The sequence below is a fragment of the Bombus terrestris genome, chromosome 8 (genome assembly GCF_910591885.1).
Source record: "Bombus terrestris chromosome 8, iyBomTerr1.2, whole genome shotgun sequence".
Classification (NCBI taxonomy): domain Eukaryota; kingdom Metazoa; phylum Arthropoda; class Insecta; order Hymenoptera; family Apidae; genus Bombus; species Bombus terrestris.
The window spans coordinates 5,672,747-5,693,533 of NC_063276.1; the positions used below are offsets into that span (position 1 = coordinate 5,672,747).

At 38.6% G+C, this 20,787-nt stretch overlaps 1 protein-coding gene across 5 annotated transcripts in view; it reads left to right on the forward strand.

Moving 5' to 3' along the window:
* The window catches only part of LOC100646982 (venom dipeptidyl peptidase 4), a 300,060-nt gene that overhangs the window by 247,370 nt on the left and 31,903 nt on the right, over positions 1-20,787 (forward strand). For all 5 annotated transcript variants that reach the window (XM_048408250.1, XM_048408249.1, XM_012311197.3 and 2 more), the window contains one exon: positions 19,282-19,507. In XM_048408250.1, coding sequence (XP_048264207.1) covers positions 19,282-19,507 — 226 coding nt within the window. The remainder of the gene's footprint in view (positions 1-19,281; positions 19,508-20,787) is intronic.

Consider the following 20,787-nt stretch of genomic DNA (forward strand, 5'->3'; position numbering starts at 1 on the left):
TTTTTAAAAACATAAATTTCTCTGTTAAAGGTGTTCGTCAAAAGTTATACCACCTTTCCTAAAACGAATTAATGTTCATGGTATTTATCTTTTCAACCATTAAACCAAAAATTACTAAATAGACAAAAATCATGGACTACACCTCTGCCACCAATTTACACCGAAATTAGGTAAATATAATTGCGTGGAAAATGACGGAAACGAGGTAGCAATGTTAAATTTCCTGCTACTGCGAACTGATATTTCTATGTATCTTTAAACCGCCGTTAAACAATACCACAGAGACAAATTACAGATTCGCGTATCAACCTCTGTGCGTTCCATTTACACGAAAACTCGTGTAACTCTGTGGAATTACATTCTCCGCACAATTGACTCGAAAACTAATCCTTTCCCTATAATACCGTCTTCAGAAGTCAACACTACAACACGAGGACCAACCAAGTCTCCAAATATATCATTCGACATGGTCGGGACCGACCAGGAAACGCGGTTTAATTGCAAAAGTTGCTCGTTGATCGAACTCTGGAATTCAACGGAACTGTCTCTCGCTGCTGCCGACTATCCCGGTGATAATACGCGTTGTCGTGAAATCCTTGTGTATTCAAAGATATGCTGCGTGACGAGAATACGAAACTGACAGGGATGGATACACACGCGACCAGAGACCTCGGTGGCGCGTGACGCGGATATCCGCCGACGACCCTGACACATTCTTGAACGCGTCGTTTCCGCGAGTCTTCGCGGACACCCGTGTCGCTTTGGACGCGCGACAATTGGATTCTCCGGCGAATAACCAGCGTGACGTTGCGTCGTCCTCTCTGAAATGCAGGAGAAGGAGAATTTCGGCAATGCAGCGTGGCAGGAATTGCTGGACGCGTGTGACTGTTTCACGTGGTTTCACGGCCGCTTGAAATCGGAAGCGAGATGTTTGAATGCGAAATGTAAATTGCAATGAACGAGAGATTACGATCGGATAGGATACTGTTTAAAGTCGGATTGAAATAAGCGGAAGTTGGAGGAGAAGCTCTTAGAAAGCGTGGAAGTGGAGCAGTGAATTGGATTGTTGGAATTAATGGAAGAGATGGTTGAGAGAAGATGCGTCAATATATGGTCAGTATGATGTGTCTTTGCTTGGTTCAATCGTCTTTGAAAATCAATGTTAACAAATTATGTTGATCAAACAATTTTCTAAATTGTTATATAACTCGATTGAGGATCAAGAAATCAAGGATCGAAAGCTTGAACGAAAGGAGAATTGGGATAAATAAATAATCAGATGTATGATGTGTGTTTACTCGTTCAACTGTTTTTGAATTTATTAAAAATACCAAAGGTATATTCTTTGTGTTCATTTTGGCCGAACAGTCGTAAAATTCTATGTAATTTCATTGAAATCGATCGTTCAAAGATAGGAAAGTTGATGTAAGTAGATACGTCAACGAATTGTCAGGCATATATCTATTAAAGTTACCAAGTCAGTTCAATTATTTTCGAAGTTATATCAATCATCTTTGTCACTTAATTTAACCAAAAAAATCAGAGAATGCTACATAATTTCACCCTCAAGCAAAATTTAAAATCAATAGAGTCTAGACAAGTGGTACACCACGCGACATATCAGACATATTTCGAAAATTTCGATTACTTTCTCTATATTTTAATCCATAAAAGAATACCTTCAACTGGTACGCAATTTCAGACGACCATTCCATCCAAACAATTGCGAATAATTGCCTAGCGATCGGTAGAAAAATACAGAAACAGTGGCAGGGCAAGTAGAAACCGGCGAACTAGTCAGACACGTACGCCTGGACGTCCCCGATTTCCCGCGTATCTACTTTTTCGTCTGGCTTTATTTCCTCCAGTAGCACGCAAAAACTGTACCCGTTCTTTTTCCACGACACAGACGTTTCGAGAATGATGCTTTTTATCCATTCTCGAAGCAAATGAAATTCGATCATCGATACTTTCCAACCCCAAAACTTTGTCCTCTTTTTCTCCTTTTTTCCCTTAACATTGCAAAAGCTTCCCGATATTTACAGTAGCACGAAAATTCCGGTTTTCTTCGGGCCAACCGTAAAACTGACAATTTCGTTTAAGTGGCATATCTGGAGCGCCGTTTTATTCGACGTCAGAAAACTCTGACTGTCATCTTCCTTCCGCCCCTCCATCCCATCGCTACTCTCTAACTTTGCGATACTCTAGCCAGTTTTCTGTCCACCGTTGTTCCCCTTTGACGCGAGAAGCAGCGCCGGACTTATCCGACTGCCTGCGTTTCATCGTTCTTATTCTGTATACCGGTCACGTACCCGTCGCATAAAACACTGAATATCCCCAAAAAGCGGATACATTTCACGCATCGATAATGCCATTCAATCTAGGCACACGGTTTCTTAGGATTTTTTCATTAAGCGATCCATTTGCGAACCTTCGAGTGTATAGAAATTTTCAGAAACGTTGTAGAAAATCGATGGAATTTCTTCGGATTTTTGATCGATTAATATCGAAATGACGAAACTGAAGGAGTTTCTGGGAAAAGGCTCATCAGATAAAATATCGGGAATTTGTTCTCGACTAATCGTTAAACATTTCGAAGAATGTGAAAATACGCGTAGTAGAATTATCTTAATAAAATGACGAGGCCAGTTGAATGACAGGCTGAATGAGTCGCGCAGCGTTAATAACAGAACGAGATAATACAGGAATTCGAACGAACTTCCTACGCTTAATTACGTTCTTTCTTCCAAAAAATTCCCCAATTACCTTTACCTTAATTTCTCCCTTTTTTTCTCTTAAATTTTGTTGTGATATCTTCGAGTGCACCACGTGTATTCAATATCAACGTGTGTTGCAGATATCGATTTGAGCTCAAGTTTCGAAACGGAAAGATACAGACTTCGTAATAGGCTCAAGTTGTTCCAATTTGTCGCGGTTGTGTGTTTCCAATCGATGTAAAAAAAAGAAAAGGAAGTGCAAGAGAAATGGAACGGTTATAAAACGATCGATTTAATTCTGCGAACGAAACTGCGAACACAATGGAAGGACGATTTTTACAATTTTGAAATTTTTCAAATTTTATATAATTTCATCTTTGTCTTGTATGGTTTTATCAATTTTCTTTCTCTCTGTTTCCGTGAAGTTAACCGATTTGGCAATTAAGCAGCCCAATTATTCAATATTCGCTCCGATAAACACATCACTAGCTTTTATTTGTCGTCTGTTCGACGTAAAAAAAAAAAAACAAAAAAACAAGCGCTTGGAAAAACAACAGCAAAAATATTTGGTTCGTCTTTTATTGAGGGAATTCGGTCGCGAGCGCGGCCGTACTTAAAAGCAAATAATATTTCGGTGGCATCTGTCTGTCTAAAGACGAGTCTTTCATGCATGGAATTTATCTTTTCGCTAGTACGCATCGACATATAAGCGTATCAATATTTTCTCTCTGAAAATATGGACCATGACTCGAACAAGAATCTCCCAGCAAACAATCTTCCCCATCGCATACCAAATCGATTTTCTAAAATCGTTTCCTGCTTTCGCGCCGAACTTTCATACACATTTCCACGTAGAAACAGTAGATTACGAGGAGGAAGCAATTTCTCTCCGACAACAGAGTGCGCATTAAGCTTTCGTCAAAAAATATTTCACGTCGTTTTTCTCCAATCTGAATGACATGCAAACAGAGATGGATACAATTCTAAACGAACAGACCGAAAGCATTGTTTCTCCTTAATCGTCGAAACCGATGAAAAAACCTGCCTGTTTGTCGAGAAGAATGTACAGAGGTGTAACATAATTTTACACGTCGTTCTGTCCTTGTGTGCAAAAGATGGAAGAATTCGTTTGAAATTGGCAATATCGTAAAATGGAATTCGGAGATAAAAAAAAAAACAAAACAAAAATGATAAAAAGTAAAAACACACACCGAAATGACATCGATGTTTCATGATGTTATTTGTCGTTTATTTTTCAAAAACACCCGGTATACGTACGTCGAGACGTGCAATACCTGCCTGTTCCACGGTCCTCTATTGATTCTTCGCTATATATACCGAGAGTATCGCTTTACTATATATTTGCATCGAACAATCTGTTTTCAACTACAGATAGGAATCCCGTAAATCAAATTTAATGATCCCCTGGTCTAGTAACTCAGCGGTATTATGGTCTTAATAAACTCTGCCTTTGCGCCTGTGAAATAACCACGCGCACGAATATTTCAGAAAAACCGCCTAATTAATAGCTGGGCGCCTTCTTGTTACCCCGCGTGTAAACCAGCCTGAAAATCGCGTCCTGTGTCACCATCGCGACGATTTCGATATTAATTAACGGACAATCGAAAGGTAAACAACGAGCGATTACCGGCAAACAATGAAAATTCTGATCGGCTCGGAGGTGCCTCTGTCTGGTGATCGTTAATTAGCCAATTTTAATTGTGTATCGGTTCGTGTCGATTCAACACGGTGTTTCGATCAGAGGTAACTGAATTAAACACGAACAGAGACGTACAAAGGAATATCGACGAAATGTGAACTAGTAGACGAGGCAGGATGGTTTTGGTGGTCGAGAAAAATTGGAAGTTCCTTTTTTTTTTTTTTTGCAGAAATGTTCTGTCCATCACGGATATATTCGCGTTGCCATGGTTTTTCGTATTTTATGGTGTATTTTTGTGGGTACAAAATGATTAAAGAAAGTAATTCTGTACGATCGAATTTAGACTAGAGATGGCATTTGATATATGAACCGTTCGGGAGCCACATTAATCAACTTCACAAATTGAAAAATAGCGAAACACGATGTTACAAACTTTATTCTTTTAAATTAACTTTCGAATTTACTGTTATTTATTTACTTGTCGTGAATGAACTTACGCAAGAAAATCATCTATCTCTTGAGAATCGAGAGTTGTTTATAAAATTGGAAAATGTTGAAAATCTCGAGTTAAAGTTAAGTTGGCTTCTAAGAAACTCGTATATACGTAAGCAAAGATCGTATTAATTTTATTATACAAAATTGATGAGATTATTGCGATATCGAATATATGTGAGTCCTTCGTAACCTAACGATTAATTAACGATTTTTCGGCCTTACTTAAGTTTCCTTAAGTGCCCTAATATTTTTAAATATGGAGCGGCGTATGCACAGTGAAAAGGGGGAGATTTTGGGACAACAAGGGACAGAGAAACGGCTAGAATAATCTCGTGAATCCTACGACAGGATTTATGGAGCGAGGAAGTCTGGAACCGACGTTGAATTCCTGTGAAACTTGCACGCCATTGAAACACCGAAACTTCGGTTGCTTTAGCCGCGTTTAATTAGACTTTCGTGGCCGCGATACAAGAAACGTTGAAATATACCTAATTCCGCCGGTGGAAATAGAAATTTACGCGTCGATTCCTCCGCGTCGTTATCCTTTGTCCCCGGAAGCTTTCGTCCTTCATCGACGAAATAACGTCCGCGACTAACGTCACAATCCGAATAACTTCATTTGCCAAACTACAATATTAGCTTGTACAATAAGCTGCTCGACGTTTATCGTTCTGTTGTTTCGAAACTTCTATTGTTCATATTATTTTCGTTTAAATGAACAGCTTGTTTCTCAAGTATTCAAATCTTCAGACGTCTGCCGAGTCGAGAAACTGTCGGTTTCATCTGCTGCATCAGGAATTCTGTTTTTATATATGTACCTTGTGCATGCGGTAACGTCTCTATAAACGCTTCCAGCATCGTTTATAATAAACGTTACGGTACAGTAGAAACTAGTTTAACCGAAATAATCACAACATACCGTACATTGACTTATTGTAGAAATATCAAATAGCTTCGTATAAGAGACCGTTCAATATTTTATTCTTATAACATAACATCGATATAGTTTACCATTGATCGATTAATTCATCGTTTTGTTAATCCGGATTATTTGACGATAAAGATTCTCTTGCGCTTCCTTCATGAAACACAAACAACAGCAAGCTTGAGTTAGGTTTGATATCCACAAGCCGAAATTGACTTTTGTCTGTCAAATGTCTTTCCTAGATTAAACTCGATCGTAGAAGATCATTTATTTGAATCGTTTATTACTCTTCATTCATGAAACACGTTACAAAATTTATTAGAAAGAAAGATAGATTGCATATTTCAACAAATAAAAGATGTTCTCGATTTACTTTCCATCCTTGGAACGATCCCTCCCGGCTTCCAATCCTCTCTCCAAATTCCCTTAATCATCCAGTTAATTTCAATTTATTCAAATTTCCCGCGATTCATCCACCTATTAAAGACTTCTGTTTGTCAATTTGCCCATTTTCGTTCGATGGTACTCGAACGTTCCCTTTGTGACCTATCCATCCTACAGGGGTTCGTTACTTCGTTAAACAAACGGAAAGCTGCAAAATGGTGGGTGCATTAAGCGAGGAGCTGCGTTAGAGAGTAATTTCAACGAGATCATCGTCAGCAGAGGCTGCAACGTGTGTATAAACCCCGGGCAAAGAGTATCTCCTAAGTTATGTATCTTCTGGAAGCCGATGAAAGTTCGAGGGGGCGCCGAGCAATTTAAAGTTAGCTGCAAGCATGTGAAGCTTTAAGCACCGCGAGCTAGGGAACAGCATACTGGAAATCCGAGCCTTCGCTTCACCTAGTCGAACAGGTAACTTTTGTTCCGACCCTGAATATCTATTGTAAAACAATCCATTCTTGAGCAACGTGTTGGTTAAGGGTAAACTAGGTCGCTTCCGGTCATGTTTGCGTGATTTATCGATCCACAGTGGCCAATTATTTCGACCCTTTGCTATTAGTGAGCTGTGAATTTTTATTCGCTCGTTGGAAATTCGAAAGCGCAAAAATACACAGAGTGCACATGATATGGAAAAATATATATAAGAGAACGATAGATTTTATGATCATTGGTGAATCTAGCGTTAAGAGTGAAATAAATTAGTGTGGTTCGATAATTCTTAGGATACATTGAATTGGTACGTTAGAAACATTAGTTTTTGTTGAATAAAACGCGAAACCTAGTCACTGCAGCGACGATTCAACAATCGAATCGAAGAGATGGAGTGATCTGAATTTCATCAATTTCGTTCGGGTCAATCCGATTTGCATTTCGCTCGGTTAAGCTAGATTCTATGATAATTTATAATTGAATATTAGGCTGAAATAAATTAGCCTGTATTTCTACCGTTAGCACGGTATGTTAAGCTACTGCACGTGAAATATTGCTTTCTCAACTGGAAAATATCATAACTACAAAGATAGAAGAATTTGATTTCAGCGACGCAAAATACCAGTCTAAATTTGATAAACTTCCTAAAGATTAATTCGACCTCTGCTTAATTCTACAGATCGATAAATGTCTAAAAATCAGTATGTAAAAAAGCAATATCCATATAACGAACTATTGCCTCGAGTATATCCTCCAAAAATCAGACGACAATTAAATTAATTCAGTACCGAAGCACATCCAGAACGAGATTTTTCCCTCGACTACTCGATTATCACTTAACACACAACGCGTCTCCATTCTTTTCACATTCGATTAAAGCATCATCAGCAGCCAGTCCTTATCGTCTCCCGACGAAAGACATCGATTCCTCGGAGTAGATCGAAACCACGCGTCCGCTGACGCTTACCTCGCGGAATTTTTTCCGTGGACGAGAGACGTCTCCAGCGCTATTATCCTGAAAGCTCGCGCGCGAGAGGTTCCATTCTGCTCGTCTACTTCACGGAACAATGGTGGCAGTACTTTAAAACCGCCTTCAACCGGCAGAGGGGTTCTGGTAGAAGCCGCGGCGTTTTAGCATGTTAAACGCGTGGGAATTGTCACGGAGTGCTCGTAATTCCTGAAAGAGCTGCTGGGTAGGTTTGTTTGCACGCGCGAGCCAATGCCACGCAATGGCTTAAGGCTTTTTCTTGCGGCGCCGCACCGCCCGAGGATTATTTTCCACAGCTCGCTGCGAAACAAATCGCGCTGATAACGACCAACTCTCTGAACAGCTTTCTATGCCTGTGTAATCCGGTGCAAAGCATCGTGCAAAGCTTCGCTGACGCTGCGAAAATATAGGGAGAGTTCTCTCCCTCCCTCTCTCTCTTTCTCTCTTTCTCTTTTTTCTTTTCTCCCTTTTCTCGTCCCTGAGACTGTCGGCAGTGTTCTTTTGACTGCGATATTGTTCGTTAAACGAATGTTTACGCTTTCACAACCAAGTTCAATGAAAGAGCGGTGTGAAGCTGTAGTTTCGTTTGACATGTTTGTTCTCGCGCGTTTCAACCGATTATGGTTGTCTTTTCTGTTCGTTTCGTGGATTTGAGTGATAGCATTGTTTCGCAATGGAGAGGTTTGTCGTGATCGAAGAATGAATTCTATACGAGTGTCTCGCGTTCGTCTAAAAGATTAATCTTCCTTAATTGTTTGGTAATAATATTCGAGAGATGAAAAGGTATGGTGTTTCGTTCATCATTAATTGAAGGACGAATTGTATCGCGGAATCTGTTTAAGAGATTAATTGCTCGCTGTAATTTCTTGTGTAAGGTTGTACGGAAATAATATTTGAAAAGTGAAATGGTATGGTATTTCGTTTGTCATAATTGTTCTGACGCGTGGTGCTTTAACTCTGCTGTAAGCTGGTGAGGTTTATTGTAACTGGAGAACGAATTGTGCCGCAGAATCTGTTTAAAAGATTAATTTTCTTAATCGTAGGAAAGGATTTCAAATAATAATTTCGTTATTAAATGGAGAGGTTTGCCAAGGTTGAACATTGAATTGCACAGGAGTGTCCTGTGTCCGTTTAAAAGATTGATTTCCTTCACTGTATAAAAATCCTATTTAACTTCGTAATGGTGTGTCCGTAGTGAATTGTGTTGAATTAAATACACCAACCATGAAAATAATTAAAATTGAATGTAGATGGTTGAATAATGTAGTTTTATTAACGCGATAACTACTTCGAGCAAGTTTAAGCTTGGTGCAGAATACTCTTGGCCTTTCCCTGTCAGAACTTTGTCAGGAAACATAAATAACGAAGAGCTGTTACTTCTTAAAAGTACGTAGAACAAAAATGAGGGGGAAATACGGTACTTCATTCTGCTGTTCCGAAATTAATTAAGTTGGCGAGTACGAAATGTTGTTTCTGTTGGACGTTAAGTTTGATGGGCTGATAGCTAGTTATTAAATTTCATCTTAATGCAATTTTTAACGAGTTATAAACAATATATAAAATTAAAATTACGAATTTTAAAACCGATGATTTTTCTACAATTTTCAATTTAATAAATCCAACTAAATGTTTCTTCTAATCGAGAATCCATCTTTTACACGCTTTAATCTACTGCGCATTCAAGAGGGTACTAATATTCAAATTTCTAAAAGAAGATCAAATAAAACTGCCTCTATATCATATCGCGGTTACTTCATTCCAATAATTACAACAACGACTGAAATCACAACATGTTTGTTACAACAATAACGAACCGTAGACAATTGGAAATATTTCTTTGCGTTCCATCCTCCATCTCCTGTAAACCAAATCTTTCTTTACTCTCGTGCTTCCGTGCAAAACAACGTTTCCGCAGCCTGGAAACTCGCATACCACTAAAAAAATACACAACAACCCATCTTACCAAGCCAGTCGCCGCTCTCAAATACTCGAAACCGCCTTTCCGCAAGCTCTTCCGCTGTTAGCGAAGTAAGGGAACGATGGGGAAATTAGTTTGAGGGGAACAGATTAGGAGGCGAATTAGCCGTGTTTGCGCAGTCGTCTGCAGAACTTCTAATTCCACGTCGTTCTAGTTACGCAGAAATGACTGAGGCGAGCGAAAACGAACACTGGGATTCGCTGATTGCATGCGTTCATTGCGATGGATTACGGTCTACCATATTGTGCGGTAACGATGCATAAAGGGAGAGAGAGAGAGGGAGAGACAGAGAGAGTATATGCTCCTAATTATAAACATTAGAACACTTGTTATCTTCATACAGAAGATCATAGTTGATCTAGATTATTAGAGAAATAACTAATTAGAATCTTGAGTTTGTACAACGTAGCGATTCAGATTATAGGGCAACAAATAGTGAAAATTACTTGCAAGAATTTTGGAACAGTATAACGAACTATTTAACAATTATATAGTGGACTTACGAAAACATTCCAGTATTTGAACATTGAGCACACGATATATTTTTTTATTTCATTTAATTTCAATTAAAAAGCAAATCACGAATTTATATCAAATTCACTATCGAATCTCATTTCTCATTTCACAGTAATGAAATGTCAAAAACTTTCGTATAACATATATAATACATGTATCCAGCAGAATTTCCTATAATAAGTATTCGAATAGTTTCATGAGCCACTGTATATCCAATACGCTACTAAAACCTCTAAAACGTAATTCCTCCTATCCACCGGTTCTATTTTTGATTCGGAACTTCATCTACTAGCTCTATACAGGGTGGTCCGTAACTGGTGGCACAATTGGGTACAGAGTGACGAGTGTACAAATGAAGCGAATATATAGAACGAAATTTGTTCATATGACGTTTCGTTTCAGAGGAAATCGAGTTAAAAAATTTGTCAGCTATACTCAAACGCGTGGCGAGAGGATAAAGTACACGTAAAAATAAATCAGAAACGTCAATAAAATTTGTTGATAAGATGCTCCTTCTTCGAGAAGAATAAATTTGAAAATGTATCTTTCGCGTGTGCAAGTTCAATATTCTTAACTAAACATATTCAAATCTTATTTTCTTAAAGATGAGTACTTAAACGGACAAATTTTACTCTACAATTTTGACTTATTTTCGCATGTATAACAATCTCCTGCATATTGTTTATTCATGTCAGTCTGTACTCGACTAGTTTTAAATATACTTGATAAACTTCCAAACTCGATTTCCTCGGAAACCAGGAGCACCGCGCGAGAAAATTTAACTCCATATTTTATCTTTACACGTAGGATCATCCTGTACCCGATTGTACCCACCAGTTACCAGGGCGACCGCTCTGTGTAATATTAACTACACCGTGTTCAACGAAACTCTCGAAATGAACAGTTCCTTGTCGATATGGAAAATTAATAACATTAGCCAGGTAAAGAGGGAGTATAGGATTCTAGGGCGTTTGCTTCGGTATTCATAAGTCACGACTTTCCTCGTCAACTCTAACAGGTGAGGCGGAGTAATTCAATATCTTACGAGAGGTAATGGCTTTAGGGTTTGACAGTCGTAGCCCCAAGATGAACGTAAACTCTCCATCATCGGAGGAAAATCAACGGGGGGTTTGTAACCGGTGGCGGTAAACGTCGGAACAACCCTGGTAAAAGGAAAGGTGGAAAGAGAAAGAGGGGAAAAGCTGTGTAGTTTCGTCAGTAAGATGGATGAGCCTCGGGTCATTCAGAACGGATTAATTTCAATATCCTGTTAATTTGACCTGTCGCGTCGACTTTAAACGCACCCAGGTTTACCCTGCGCTTCATCCCCTGCTGGAAAATTTACTAGAGAAGGGCGATGGCGTTCGTCTTCCCCGCTGCGGTCACGTTCAGGAACGATCGAGCTTTAATCGCTAGGAAATAAACGCTTGCTTCGTTGTGGTAATTGTTTCCAGCCACTGCTATTTCTCGTTCCTACGTGTTCCATTTTCGATGCCACCAACTAAGTGTTAATGGTGAATGTTTAGCGTTTTCAGTAGTTTAGAGCTTCGCGTTTCGGATTCTCCATCTTGCCAACTATTGAATTTTTTAGCCTTTCGATTTACCCACCATGGAATTTGAGTTACGCAATTTTCAGATACTTGAATTTTTTGCACCCGAAGTAGTCGAAGTTCGAAATTTGTAAGTATGCGATTTTACAAATTTTAGGAAGCTTGCACCTGCGGACACTCCTAGCGCAGTTCTACGCGTGTAGAGCTTTTTCGATGGACCCTCGTCTACTAACGAACATAACCGCGTGTTCCTCGATCGACTCCATAAATAATCGCAGCGTCTGCTCCTTTTACATTCGCAAATTTCCAGTACAGTCCAAACGAATGTGCGTTTTTAGAGCGCGCATCGAAGAGAAAAAATAAATTGGCAGAATCTGCTAGTATTCAATCATTAAATTATGAAGGGTTTTCAATGAATCCTGTGCATAGAGCAGCTGTGAAATTTCAACGCCGTTGTATCGGCCATGAATTATTCCCCCGCTCATTATTCTTCTCTCTTTGTCATCGCGCACCGTCGAATCATTTCTGATACATTAAACTTTTAACCGTTCAATCGGTTTACGAATCTCGATTTCACGTCGCAGTTTATACAATTGTAAAAGGGAGATTCCAAATCGAAAATAAAATTTATTTTTAATCCGCGGAAATTTTCTAGCCGAAGTCATTAAGTGTTTGCGATATTTTTAATGAATTTCGATCTCGAGGAAACGTTTTCTGTCTGAAAACGTCCCATCTCGAAACTTCCGAAACCGAGACGGAACTTTTTATGGTGAAACTTGGAAAACTGTTGGAAATGCTCGACTTTAAAAATTCTTTGTTCCATGATACTGTCTATACCTTTGCTCGTTAAAACTTTCCTCTTGCCACTCGCTAATTTACCTCAAATTTCTTGCGATTTTCATTCTGCCGCATTAACGACTTCCCTAGTTCCCTAGTTTCGAATGATCAACTCATCCCCGAGTATTTAAAATTTGCCTCTTCGTTTATTAAAATTTTACCCGAATTAAGCCTCCCGCCGCGAGCTTCTTCTTGAAAAGTTTCTCACCTTCCTCCCTAATAGATTCCTGCAAATATCTCTTAAAGACATCTGGAGTATTTAATTTCTCGTCTGTGTCTTTCGACTTTGTACAGAATTTCGATTTTGCAAAGAATTACAAACATTATGTTATATCATTCATTACAAAAATCCACAGAGCTTGCAATTTCGAATGAACGAAGCTTGTTATTTCTGTTATTCCGCGGACAGTGGTAAACAGATAATTAAGGATATTTATTGATAGTGCTTCAATGCCCTGATTTATCCATTATTTGACGTTTAACATACGCAGATACACAAATTGGACAGTCGGTGATTCATCGTTTGTCGTTAAATATTTACCACCTTGTCTATTTGTCAACTTGTCGTTCGCTAATTTGACACTGGCTATCCGGTAATTCGCCACCTCCTCCGGCTAATAATTTGCTCCGATTGGGTGTTGTCGATCGATAACTATAATCACGTCTACATGGAGTTTCTTCAATCAGGGGGAGGAACTCCGGCAGAGTCATAAAATCGCCTAACATAAAACGTGTAACTGAAGATACCTACGAAACGAGCGAATTACGACGCGTCTAAGCACCCTGTTAAATTTGAATGATCAAAAGCGTAACATAATTTTTCTTGTAAAACTCGTTCCAGTATCCATGTTTCATTGGCTGATTTAAAATTCCAAAATTTATAGGGGGCGAATAGACATTTTCTGAATAGAAAATTCATCGAAGGAGATCGTGTCGGTAAAATTTTCTCAGAAAACGAGAATTAGTGCGTGCTATTAGCGCATTAGTAAATCGTACCACATAATTATTAAAGTTTATATAATTTATACGTTCGCTTGTACATAATTTCCATTATTATTTTTATGTTATTTGAATGTTATACTTTTTCATTCTCTTTGCTCACGAAATTATTTCTTGCAGTGAATTAATTATTTTATCAAAAACACGTGAACTGACGTAACAATACGATATATTGGTTTTAATATTTCATTGGCAAGAAACCATTAACACATTCGCTGCAATTAAAATATATTTGCCAGTTCGCTATATTTTTCTCGTCAGAAATGTTTTTACTTCGAATAATATTTATTTTAGTAGCGGCCACTTTCTTCTTTTCTCTTGTTAAATTTTTCTGTCCGAATACATCCATTTGAGAACAAAATACAATGGAACCTATGGACGAGCTGTTGGGTAACTGAAGATTAAACACATACCGTAACATATCGCGCCTTGTTTTGGATTTTTGTTCCCGTGTTATTACTTACAGTTTCAGTTATCTGTATTATTCGTAATAATGAATTTTCCGTAAATAGATAAATAAAATTAGAAGAAATCGCTAAACTGATTAATCCCCAAAATATCACTTATAAATAGTAAAGTACGTGATAACCATCGAATTGAATTTGCTGTCGCTTGAAAAATCGTCGGATAATTGGAATCGATCGAGTAATTCGTCACCCGCAGGGCTATCGATGCAAATCCATGTAAATCAATGTAGCAGTTTGACCCGAAGCTAACCTGAATATAAATAAATAAATTTAGGATAGATTCACGATTGTGAATTTCCTGTAAATAAATAAACAAAATTAGAAAAAGAACCATTAAGCTGCGTAATTACCAAAATATCGTTTATAGAGAAATGAACCTTTCAAACTCATGAAGCTATCGACGCTGGTGATTTGACTTGAAAAATCGCCGGATAATTCGAATCGATCGGGTAATTCGTTACCCGCAGGGCGATCGATCCAAATTAATGCAAATGAAGCCAGTAGTTTGATCCCGTTGCAGGCCGGACTGCGCGCCAGTGGTAGTGGAACGTTATAAATCAGACGTAACAGCCTCGGACCTGAACGCTTGACATAAGGACGCTTGATTGCCGGTATCCAAGCGTGTCGCAAGATTGCCATTCCGAAGCTTGCAATATTCGCCGTTGTTTCCCCTATGGAGGAACGAGCAGCTCGTTTCGAGTACCGAAGTTATAATTTATATCGTGGCGGAAAAACGACGACGGAACAACACGTAGTCCGTGGCAGCATTGTATCGTAACACGATAGTTTATGCATTTTTCCACGGAGCTGATCTTTTTTTACGGTTATCGAGGCACGAGCCGTGAATTCCAGTTGAACAGTAAAATTACGATACCCGTTACGATGGCTACGAAATTGTTATCGACCATCCGTTTATCACGTCCTCGGGAAAATTAGTTTTTGTTGTCGCGACATAGTATTATAACCGTTAAAGGTAATGGAATGTTCGATACGATAAATCGCGCGATGAAAGTGGGCCGATGATGTTTATGGCGATCCTCTCTGTTTTGCTTGCTTTATTAGGAGGATATTTCATCAGGATCGTAAACCACTCGGAACTACGTGATACTAAGATTCGGACTAAAGGAAATTTTTCCTGACAAGCACCGGTGAAAATGTATGTGCGATATATCTTCTGTGAGATATAAGGATGCTTTAGAGGGAGATATCGATAACCTGGATATAAATAAATATCGATGGATTAAAATATCATGGAAATATGTATCACATAAGTGATCATTTTCTGAATAATTTCTCATTGACAGACTCCATAACCTTTTGCGTATCGTTACATTTTTCTTAATTGTAAATTAGATTGTAATCACATTTGCTAGGATAAACTAATTTTCTAACTGAAATTTATTTATCTCTACTAATTTTTAATTTTGTAATTAAGTATCTGGTTAACGCGTTAAGTAATAATGTTACTAGTATAGTAGCAATGTTAATGTAGTAATGTACATTATTGCTCACTGTTAATTCTAACATGAAGATAATGAAACGTTCGTAACGATTTATTTAAAATCGTCACTTTGTTTAGCTTCGTTTCGAATAAAATTTTGTCAAGCTTAATGGAAATTGACAACAGTGAAAATAAAACGGGAAGATTAAATATGTCGAGACAATCAGAAGTTACAGGTTGGCTAAACGTTGTTAGTTACGCGGCAACGAGGGTGGAACGCTCAGGAGTGTTGATTGTCCTGCGTTTCGTTGGTTTATTCAATTAGGTGACTCTCTGGACACCCGGTAGGTGGTCGTTATCGTCGTCTAAAGTGTACGCGTGTAAACCGCGTATAGGGATACAACAAAACTGTGCTGTACGATAAGCCGAATATCCTTGGCTTTATATATTTATGTATCAAACATTGATAAGTGTTGAGGGGGAAAAAACGACGTCGTCGCGCTAGAATATCGAAAATCGATTACCTTCGCTTTACTACCTGGCTTGTATCTACGAAAAGTGGATGAGCATTGAAATAGATTGAATTCGTAGTCGCACCTTCGAAGGAATTTCGAGTAGAAAGTCACATCGGGAATTTTTTCGGCTATCGATCGCCCTGTGTGTACAATCGCAGAAACTTACTTTATTTTATTTATCGTTATTGTTTCGACTCGTTTACTGTTGAAACGTAACTGTCGAAGTAATACCATTGGTATCTTAATTCACATTTTAGTAAATGTTACTTAGAAACACCAAGATGAAATAAATATTTTTTTTGTAAGCTCTTCGCGTTTCCTGAAAATCCTGTCGCTTTCATGAAAATTATGTCGCTTTGTTTATATGATAATTTTGCAAAGATACAATGCTTGCAGTTTTTTCTTCAAGTTTTACTATGAACTTCTCCTACAACCCGATAAATATTCAGTTCCTCGACAACGTTAAACGCTTCGTCCGCGTAATAACTTGCAACAACTTGCTACTCGCGCGATCCGGTTAATCATACACCCTTTACTCAAATTAAAACTGGAGCGCCCTTGAGTAGCTTGCTCGTAGGCAACAGTTCGTAGAACACGCGAAGCCTAGTCTAGCGTCGCAGAGAGTTTAGTGTTTGTTCAACATGGGGCTACGCTATATCTGATCTATGCGCATAGAAATTGCGGCGTAAGCTGCGCACCGCGGCGGGAGTAAGTCGGCAGACGGAGATTTAGATTAGACACGGATTAGTCTGGACAAAACTGCAGTGTTGGGACCCGTAGATTTCCGGATTCGACCGTTTGGTACACGTCTGCGGATACGTCCTTCCACCGACCGGGCAAATTAGATTGGGAGAAGCACGTGTGTCGCGTGGATACGTTGTGAGACATCTTTGTCGCCTCGGCTTTCTCGCCCGCGAGATATGGAGCAAATTGAAACGAGCTTTCTCTTCAGACAAGCTTTGATCCATGTAGAATGAAGTTTCGGGTCAAGATAGAGGGAAATTCAGTAACGAAAGTTTGTCTGACTTGCGAATTTTGACCACTTGAAAAGCGTTATCTGACTAAAACTTTGTTTCAGCTTTAAATTAATTAACACTTCGACTGTCAGCTTATTCAATTTTCTGAGACCATTATAACAAGATAAACACGAACCAATAAGTTTCTGATAATCCGAATGACTGAGATAACGTTGTTAGGAAAAAGTGTACAAACATGATATAATACTTTGCAAAATTTGATACAATATGATATTTGTAGCATAGTTGGATCTGCTGCGTTTGCCAGGAAAAGATATATGAAATTCGCCTGACAGTCAATGAGTCAAATGAATAGAAATGATTTGTTAGCCTGGATGAAATTTTGCTCTAGATGCCAGTGAATAAAATTCGATGAAAAAATTCGATTTTTCTTCTGTCGTAGATATCACTGGACAAATTTTCCTCTAGATGGAATTTTCCCCTGACGATGCGATAATTGTCACCGATTCAAATTTCCTATGGATAAAATTTTTTCCTCTAGTGATAACTGGAATTTCTTCCTAGAGATGTGATAGTCGTCGGTGAATGAAATTTCCTCTAGATGAAATTTTTCGCTAGCAACGTGACAGTCGTTAGTGAATGGCATTTCCATTGAATGAAATTTTTTCTAGCCTTGCGATAGATATCAGTGAATAAAGTTTCTTCTAGCGGTGGAAAAAATCTTTTTCGCGTACAATCGCTGCGCAGCTTGGAAAATATTCTTTTCCTAAATTGGCGAGTAAAAATTGCCTCTTTTTCTTCGATTTTTCCTACATGAGAACATGTTCGAACTCGTTAACGAGAAACGATCCATAAATTAGCCCCATAAATTGGAACGTGGTGAAATCAGTACGAATTTAGACTGGCAAAGAATCGAATACTTCCGGCTAATGATAGATCGATTAACTGGCAGTAAATCGATCCACATTAATGCAAATGGAGCCAGGTCTGATCGCGTTACAACCTCCAGTACACTTACATCGCTGGCTGAACGTATAAATCAGTCTTAACAACGTCGAATCGCAACGTCTAACGTAAGGCCTGTCATGCTTGACCCTCACCCTGAAAACATTTATGTAACATCCTTTAGATTCAACTCTTGGCTATTTTGCGCCTCTAACAACATAAGCCAAATGTTTGATTCGGCCGTCTAATCAGAATTGATCAATCAATTCATCACCGTGAAATGATTGATCACCACGATCGATCAATTTCATCGACCCTCCATATCTTCTCATAATGTTAATAAAATGAACCGTTTCTGCCCAGTTTGCATAGAAATAAAATTATCCTGCGAAACTTTGTTCCTCTTAAACGTGTTTTGGTTATTTTTATAATTTTCAAAATGTTACAATGTAAATGATACAAGCGAGGATATTTCTTAGCCTTGTCGATTATTTATTCGCTTGATCGTAGTAATCTTAATAATATACAAAAGTTGGGCGTTTTCTATTTGGCAATAGATGTATTTAAATGTTAGAATTAACGATTCGAAATTTAATAGACACTTTGAATGACAATAGTTATAACTGCAGACTATGAATTTTTATGAATTTTTTATCAACTGGCGACTACCGAAATTCCTTTGTTTGCTGTATCGTATAATCCCGTCTGTGAACTTCGTAACAATCAAATACGGACTTACATTTTTACAGAACGCCACTTGACGAAATCTTGTTATTCTCTATGCAATTTGCTCTCTGAACGTTATAAAACATGCGAATTTCTATTTTCCCGACACACAACTAAAGAAATTCTTCTATTTGCAATATAATTTGCTCTCTGAACTTTATACGAGCTAGCAGATGAATCTCTAAATGCCAATTCCCCGATCGTCTCGTTAGTACGAGAGTAACCATTTGCATAGTAGCAAAATCAATTGGAAAGCGCGTATCTCTCGATATCCATCGAAGCATAGCTTTCAAACTTGATCAACTTCCGTGCACAACAAACTGGAAACAAGCCGCGGTATTTATACCGTAGCGCTCAATTTCCCTGCAAAAGAATGCAAAAGAAACCGCAAAACCGCGAAAGCCAGTATCCAGAATGGAGTACATCGGCAACTTTCTTCCCCCTTGCAGCCCTCGGTCCTTTCCTCGTGGCCGCGTGTGGCTAAAGTAAACAAAGAGAGAGCTCGTTGCAATGCAAATTCACGACGGTTCTCGCGATTACAAAGCCATTAAAGAGCAGCCTATGCAAATGAGAGCGCGTTATATCCCTCCCCGTTATCGTTTTTCTCGCGCTTCTCTCTTGTTTCTTTTTTCCCTTTTGTCCTTTTCTAACTCTTGGCCGGGCTTTCCTCTTCAGCTACTACTTGGCAACGACGGAAGAGGAGTCGGCGGTGCAACATTTGTACAGGATATCCACGAAGACCGGTGGAGGGCGGAAACCAAAGTGTTTAAGCTGCGGCATCGTACGGGAAACCGATAGGAACCGGTGCCTCTACAATACCGCGAAATTTTCCACGGATCATTCGCATTATGTGCTCACTTGCGCCGGACCTGGAGTGCCTGACATCGTCATTTACAACAAGGTGAGTTTAAACTACGTATGGGTAACGAGTAGAAAGTCGCACACTTGAAACATTTTGGTCGCAGGATGTTTAATTCCAATTTTTGAAATTTTACTGTCAACACACTTTATCGATCTATGCAATATAATCTAATTTTATGAATTTCCTCTGCTGTTTGTTTCGTGGAGTTAACTAATTATGCCACGATAAAATTTATTCTGAGAAAGATGATATTTATGATTGATATATTTATTTATCGTGAAATAATCTTGTTATCTAAGGACTCTATTAGCCTCAATCCGATCGAGTATCAAGCTACAGATAAAATAGAGAAATTTCTGCCAAATTGATAAAGAGACTATCGCGATTAAATCTCATAATAATATTTAACGCCTGCAGTCTACTAATGGAGCACAGAATCAAAACGGTAATTAACAGCGTAATTAGTATCGAATTAATCATAAACTAACCACTGACTGTAAGCGGTGTTTGTATCCATAATTCGTTGCGTGTATGCAGCGACTATAGAGTCGGCGTTAGAAATAAAAGGATTAAAAAGTTTCAAATTGAAATCCACGTTTAAAGGAGGGGAAAATTCTTCGGTATAACAATACGACAATAGCTGAACGGAAGAACAATTCGTGTTCTTTCGAAATTTTGCTTGGTATCTCACTCTTGCTTCACGCCTCGACAAAATTGGCAGACGTATTTCACCGGTGATATTCCATCTCTGAAACCCGAAAGGTCTCGAATCCATTTCAACTGCCGCGAAAATCTGTTTGCCATGGATTCGCCGAATTTTAATCCCACACATACGACATAATTTTCCCTAGCTACGTTTCCCTCTATAACTCACGCAAATATATGTATTTCGTCGTTTCCCACTGGCAGCTCCCTTCGGCTGACTGAATAAACGAACTAGCTGACATGTTTCGCGTCGGTTCTTCGCTAAAAAAACGCAAACCAGTCTGGTAGAACGGCGATGACGCATTCCTTTAAAAATTAATCAATTGTTGTGTACAAAACTTTCCAGCATTTCTACCGCTCTTTACGAGTCACGTTATAATTATTACGTTTGTACGGCACTCGTTCTTCCAACCCGTTAATTTCAAAGTAATTTGGGAAATCGTAACACACGCGAACAAACAATAACAGCAAGGAATAATTAAAATCTTGCGAAGATGTTGATTATCAGCGAACAATGGATGCTAAGTCCATTGATATTTAGATCTTTAGAAACCCGTTTGCAAAGCAATTATGATTTTGTTTGCTAAAGCGCAGCATAAATTGAAAGGGAACCA